This window comes from Nematostella vectensis, chromosome 1 (genome assembly GCF_932526225.1).
Source record: "Nematostella vectensis chromosome 1, jaNemVect1.1, whole genome shotgun sequence".
NCBI lineage: Eukaryota > Metazoa > Cnidaria > Anthozoa > Actiniaria > Edwardsiidae > Nematostella > Nematostella vectensis.
Genome location: NC_064034.1, coordinates 21,366,797 through 21,373,238, shown reverse-complemented (window position 1 = coordinate 21,373,238; position 6,442 = coordinate 21,366,797). Strand labels below are relative to the sequence as shown.

Here is a 6,442-nt window from a genome sequence, read left to right as displayed (position 1 = left end):
TGTCAGAAAACATAATACTATAACTATTTATTAGTATATTATCTTTACATGTAAACAATTCAAGTTTAACAATATTTGCTAGTATTTTAGGCTATTCGTTTACAAATGAAATGTGTCATGACTAAATATTGTATTTGTTTATCTCTAAGGTCTGGGCCCATGTATTGGAGTGCACTTCATGACCTACTACTTGTCAGGGAGGTTTTAGGAGTTCAGCCTTACTCAGAACCAAAGAGGAGCAAGCAGAGATCTCAATTGTGGAATGAAAATGGCTGGTCACTTAAATAATATTCCTGACCCCAAGTTTAATGTAACAGCTCGATCTGTTAGGGATAGAGTTAACTTTGATAAAAAAAAGTACAAGAAACGAATGGCAGAGGAATTGAAAGCAACCGGAATTACAGTAGAACCCCAAACAGAATTTGACCAAGCTATGGAAGAAATTTTTGAGAAGGCAGCTGCTGCTGATGACGAGAAAAACATGTATCAGGAAAACGGCAGGACAAAGAAAGAAAATTCAAGTGGCAATGATGCAACAGCAGCAACAACAGAACCAGGCTCTGATGTCCTACAAGAACTAGCAAAAAAAAACCCGAACACACTAATGACATTCAAATACAAGTTGGGTTTACTACTTGCATGCACATCATTACTATTAGAGCTTCTAATCTTGTTTCCAGATAGTCTCCTGCAGGTGAGATTTCATTTCTGAATTGTTCTTTGAAACTGCTCACCATGGGGAGAAAACATAACCACTTCATTCATATTCCAGATTCCTGGCATGATAAAAACAGATTTTGACAGTTGTGTCTCCATCGGGAATTGAGTGTGGCGCCATTATAGAGCTTTCTGGTGTATGTTCAATTTATGTTTATGTTTTGTTTTCCTAATAATCAATTCTAGATAGTACCATCCTCACACACAAAGTCAGCATCAAATTTTACTCCCCTGCCCCCCATGCTCTCATAAAATTATTGAGAACAGTTATGTCAATCCCCAAACTGATCAAAGGGTTTTGATACATTACATATAACATACATAAACTTTTCACATTTCGGGTAAAATGCACGTGATAAATTCATGATTCATACATCATACTTCAAATGTTGTGCTCTTTCAATAAAGTGTTGATCCATAAATCATCAGTTTGATTTGAGTCCAATTCATTCTAAGTAATGAAATGGGGCATCTCTGTGAATTACATATGTTAGGTAAACTAGTCTTACAGTGAGGGGGGGATCCAGCTCAAAGAAATCAAAGGTTGTATTTCCATATACACATGTTAGAGCATTCCTAAATAAAGCACAGACTAGGTACATTTTACCAACTGATGACAGACCAATCTTAAGGTTCTTCTTGAAATCAATGAACTTGAAATAATTTACTATATCACCAAACAATCAATCAACAGAGACTCTGAGAGGGCTCATTGCAATGTTAAATTGTTGCATCTGCGGTGTGAGCACACTGTCTCTGAATGGAGCCTGGAGATGCAATCGTAGCGGTTAGCTGGATCCCCATACACGCACACAGGGAGCCGAGCAGATCCAGGCAGGAATGCATGCTGTTGTAGATCATCCAAGAGGCGAGAATCGTGAAGCATCTCAGTATCATGGCGCTTTCCCTCTAGAAAATTTAAAAATCAATGATTTCTTTTGTAATTTGTCAACCTTTTCTACCCATGCAGAGGGTGGATCCGGAAGGGGATGTTTCCAATAGTCCCATTAGGGAGGACGACTGATTTGAATTTGATGGCATGCACTCGCTTATGCCCATTGTGCAGCACCTGCTGGTGTACACCTGGTTTGCTTATCGCTCTTACTGTTCCGTCAATAAAGCCAAAACAGTGTTGTAGCGGGGATCCCTTTGTTGTGATGGCATCAGCATATGTTTGAAGGGCATGTGGATTCATAACAGTGTTATTCCATCGCAAAATCCTCTGGCTTTGCGTTTGATAGATGTAGTCAATTAAATGGTTATTTATCATGCATAACACTGGGACTGGTCTTGCGAATTTTGCAACCATGTCTGCATACCGAAAAGGGTACGCTAGCCTCTTGAGAACAATGCAGAGTGCTTCCAAGCCACTGCAGACACTTCTTTGATATAAAGTTAGCCGGTCGGGAATTTGAAATATTTCTGCTTGAAGTGGAATAGAGACCTTAAGATCCGACGACGGCGGGGTCTACGACGGCGGGCGGAAGTGGCGAATAACACTTAAATGGATTCCCTCGCGCGGTTGTTGACAAGCCCTTGCCGTAGCCGGTCTCTCTACAACGCCATTCACAGTGTTTTGCCGTCGCACGGACAACGTAAGTTTTCAAAGCTAAAAATTCACTTTATTTCCTCGATAAAAGTCCTGAAAATTGTCACAAATTGTCAATAAACTATCCTCAATTGTATCTAAGAGGTTAAAGAAATAAAACAATCATATTCCTTTGTTTACAGGAAATTTCCACATGGCTAATCAAAATTCAACGAGCGAGCAGGCGGCGAAAAAGCAAAAGTAACTAGATTGGAAAATTATATGATTTAACTGATGAAAAAGGTTGTTTTGGGGATAACAATCGTATAAAAGATTGTGTATGGGTAGAGTGGTACTTTATGTGATTTATGGTTAAAAAAATATTGTCTTTGCCGCTTAATTTATAAAAAAATAAGAGGATACATTTGACTAAATAATTGTTTCGTATGCATTTCAGTTTGTTTACGTTTCTTTTATTAACTCTTCAGACCCTTTGAATGGTGCGAAAAACACGACGAATGCCTTATATAGGAGGTACTAACTCTCGAACCATTCAAGGAAAAGAAGGGAAGCATAGGAAGGGGAAGAATCTGGGAAGAGATCTCAGAAAATCTAAACTCACTGCGTGTGCCGATTTTTAAAGTAAACAAGAGGTCGGTACGAGAGCGTTTCCAACTGCTGAGCGAGAAATATAAGAAAAAGATGAGTGAGGAGCGAAAAGCATCAGGCATAGAGACAGACCTGTCAGAGGTGGAAAGAGGCTTAGAAGAGGTTACGGAGAAGGAGAAGGAAGTGAGTGAGCAGGGCACGGCGAAAAGCAGCTGTGAAAAAAAGCAAGCAGAGAAGATGAGGAGGAGGGCGATGGAGGGGATGGCAAAACGAAAGCGCGGAGACGACATAAAAAAAAAGTCACGAGGATCCGGTAGAGATACAACGGAGTTTCTCAAAGAGAAAACAAGTATAATGAAGGAGTTGAAAGAAAAAGAGCTGGAAATACAGGCCAGAAATGTGGAAGCTCAGGAGAGGGCACAACAACAACTACAAGCTATGCTTCAGCAACAACAGCAACAACAAAAACTAATGCAAGACATGCAATGATGCTCCAACAGCAGCAACAACAAATGCAGCTCCTTGCAAGACTGTTAAACAAAGAAGACTAGTATACCTTGGACCATTTTATATACCATTGTGTATATTATATAGTATAAACATACTATATTTCTTAACTATTGTTATCATGACATAATTTTTATACTATTGCATGTACAACTTGTATTAAGAAGAAAATGTAGAAGTATTTACAGTACAGTATTTACACTATCTACAATTTACAGGCAAGCATTTCTTGCCCTTTCAATAAAACAGCCCAACTTTACACAAAATAATATTATCGACTGATAGAAAAAAGCAACTGAATACTCGTGTGTATATACAGACAGCTTCATGCTGTTAAGGATCATGTATGAGTGAGTAAGTGAGTAAGCACGTCACTGAAGATGGTACCAAAGGCCAGCGTCTCGCCCAGCGGTTATTTTATGTCAGCCACTACAGGTTAATAAAGGGTGGTAAGAAATGGGACTTCCTTATCTGAATAGACAAGGGGTTCACAGTCCCCAATGTAGAGAGCCAGGCTTTTTCACCTCTGAAAAATGTCAATTTAACTTGACCTGGATGGGTTTGAACCCTATGGCCTTCTTGCTTGAAAAGTGAAGCATGTACTACTAAGATTTTGAATCACTCTTTAAATGATGTAATAAAGGTTATGAAAATAATAATTTATGTTATCAAGTACTGTTGCAAGGTTGGAGGATCACAGTAAAAAAAATCAAATATGGCAGAGACTAAATACATTTTTCCAACAGAACTTAATGAAATCTTGAGGTTCTTCTTAAAATCCAAAAATTTAAAAGACTTAAGAATATCTCCAAATAACCACTCTACTGACGACCTTACAGCACTCATGCCTTCATTGAATGCCTCCATGTCCGGTGTTAAACCTCCTGTCCCATTTCTAAATGGGACCTGGAGGTGGACACGCAAAGGATAGGCAGGGTCTCCATAAAGGGCCATTGGCTGCCCTGTTGGACCAAATGCATGTTGTTGTAGACTTTGAAGCAGGCCAGAGTCTTTTAACATCCCTGAGTCATGCTTTCGGCCTTCTGTGAACATGAACATTATCACTATACTTTATGCATGTGGATGATATGATTATCATGATCATTACTACTGCAATAATAGTTGCAATAGTGATGAGGATTATAGAGGATGACGGAGCTACAAACCATAAATCTTCAAAAATGAATATAGCTATACCCCCCCCTCCCTCTCACCTCTCCACAATCTTTTTTCGTATAATCACCCCCTAGGTAGTCTTACTGACAAAATCCTTTAATGTTATTTATTGCCCATTTGTATAGTCTGCAAAACTAGTTGGGAATCAGGGGATTTTAGATTAACAAGTATAAACATCAAACGGCTGCATAATAATATTTTCTTTGGGAAAAGGAAAAAAAACATGATAAAGAAAAAGATAATTTGATAACTTACCTACTGGGCCGTACATATTCGCCACCATTCCATTTGGGACTACTACGGACTGAAATTTAATGGCATGGACACGTTTATGTCCATTATAAACGATGCGTTGATGTACGCCTGGCCTGCATATCGGCGGAACTGTCCCATCGACGAAGCCGAAACAGTTGTTCAGTGGGCTTCCCTTGTTGTAAATGGCCTCTGCATATTGCTGCAGTTGTACAGGGCTAAGAAGCTGGTCGTTCCATGTAGTCAGGCGAAGGTGGTGAAGGTAGTAAACAGTGTCAAGTACAGTGTTAGATATCATGCTGAGTTCAGGGACAGATCGGTGAAAGCGGTGAATGAGGTCACTGTAGCGACAGGGGTAAGCCATTCTTCGCAGCAGAGGCCCTATGCAGAGGCCCTCAATCCCATCGCACACTGTTCCTTGGTGGCAGGTATAGCTGTCAGGTAGGCCCATGGCCTCGGCGAGAACAGGAATGTGATGCTAAGGACTCTGCATCATCGATACCGTCTAGCGAAAAAACTTCATCTCCGTACGGAAATGACGGGATTTTTTATGTATTTGCATCGTAAAGTAGCATGAACTCATCGTCATCAATGATGTCGTCCATGTAGGCATCGACGACTGCCTCTCGAGCCTGGCGAAAAGTTGCCATGCTCGTTGAATGTAAGAGAAACCGAGCGGAAAAACCTGCAGCCGTCTCAGAGAAATCTTAATGTTTACATTTCGCCTGACGACGGCAACGTCGGTCCCAGTCCGCGCGCACACAGCCCGCCGTCGTAGACCCCGCCGTCGTCGGATCTTAAGGTCTCTAATATCGCTTTTGTGGAAACGAAATTCCGACACGCATTCATCGTCTCCCAAGATATCGAAGTCGAAATTTTCGTACGAATTGTAAGGCAAATCCAGATTGTAAGAGGTATTTAGGTCATACAGAAGCAAAACGTCTCTGTCGTTAATAATTCCTTGATAGTTGCTTATTAGAAGTTGATCTCTGACTGCTTTTAGCGAGCACATTTTCGAAACGACTTTCGGCTGCACACAAAACAACAACTTCAGAATGTGGGTTTGCATAATCGCTAATCGCCACAACCGCGTTCTCTCCCCAGTCTCTCATCGAATCTCACGTCGCCGTCGCCGTCTCGGTGCTTTAAGTCCCTATTTTTATGAGCCAACTGAAAACGTTTTTCTTTGAATAAAAGAAAAAAAGACCTTTTAGAAATTTATAGTTTTTTTCTTTTCTGTTTCTTTCCTATACAATGTAAAATTTTGATGTTCTTTTATTATATACATATATACTTATTTTTTATATACAAATATACTTATTTTTATATACATATATTTCACTTTTACATTGTAAACGCATTGAGGAGTAAGCAAAATGCGTCCAAAGAACTGTTATTATTATTATTATTATTATTATTATTATTATTATTATTATTATTATTATTATTATTATTATTATTATTATAGAGGAGAGTATGGTAGCCTACAGGAGACATCGAGTGTTAGTAACAGTAAAGGTTATAGCATGATGTCCTCTGTGGGCCATCATAGAACAGCATCTCGTTAGGGTAGCAGTAGCAGTGAAGCAGCTATGATTTTAAAAAATGCCAAAATCGTTCGTTTTGTTCGTTTTAAAAGAGTTCCGATCAATG

General features: G+C 39.5%; 2 protein-coding genes and 1 long non-coding RNA gene across 3 annotated transcripts; 1 reads left to right on the top strand and 2 right to left on the bottom strand.

Moving 5' to 3' along the window:
* Nucleotides 1-927: 927 nt before the first annotated feature.
* LOC125570115 lies at nucleotides 928-2,017 on the bottom strand. Its single transcript, XR_007312480.1, has 2 exons — nucleotides 1,671-2,017; nucleotides 928-1,626 (listed from the first exon to the last, which is right to left on the bottom strand). It is a non-coding gene; the product is annotated as an uncharacterized LOC125570115 (long non-coding RNA).
* A 164-nt stretch (nucleotides 2,018-2,181) lies between these two features.
* On the top strand, nucleotides 2,182-3,343 carry LOC125563071 (mRNA export factor GLE1-like). Its single transcript, XM_048727807.1, has one exon. The coding sequence runs from the start codon at nucleotides 2,948-2,950 to the stop codon at nucleotides 3,341-3,343; it is 396 nt and encodes a 131-aa protein (XP_048583764.1). The 5' UTR covers nucleotides 2,182-2,947.
* A 678-nt stretch (nucleotides 3,344-4,021) lies between these two features.
* LOC125563069 lies at nucleotides 4,022-5,165 on the bottom strand. The gene is made up of 2 exons (XM_048727802.1): nucleotides 4,793-5,165; nucleotides 4,022-4,404 (listed from the first exon to the last, which is right to left on the bottom strand). The coding sequence occupies exons 1-2, from the start codon at nucleotides 5,151-5,153 to the stop codon at nucleotides 4,022-4,024; spliced, it is 744 nt and encodes a 247-aa protein (XP_048583759.1). The 5' UTR covers nucleotides 5,154-5,165.
* Between the last annotated feature and the right edge of the window lie 1,277 nt (nucleotides 5,166-6,442).

Excerpts from the sequence above, each read along its gene's own strand:
- LOC125563071 (XM_048727807.1), top strand. The coding sequence starts at position 2,948 with ATGAGTGAGGAGCGAAAAGCATCAGGCATAGAGACAGACCTGTCAGAG.
- LOC125563069 (XM_048727802.1), bottom strand. The coding sequence starts at position 5,153 with ATGGCTTACCCCTGTCGCTACAGTGACCTCATTCACCGCTTTCACCGA. Across the intron at positions 4,405-4,792 it reads GAATATGTACGGCCCAGTAG|AAGGCCGAAAGCATGACTCA; the intron begins GTAAGTTATCAA and ends TCATGTTCACAG.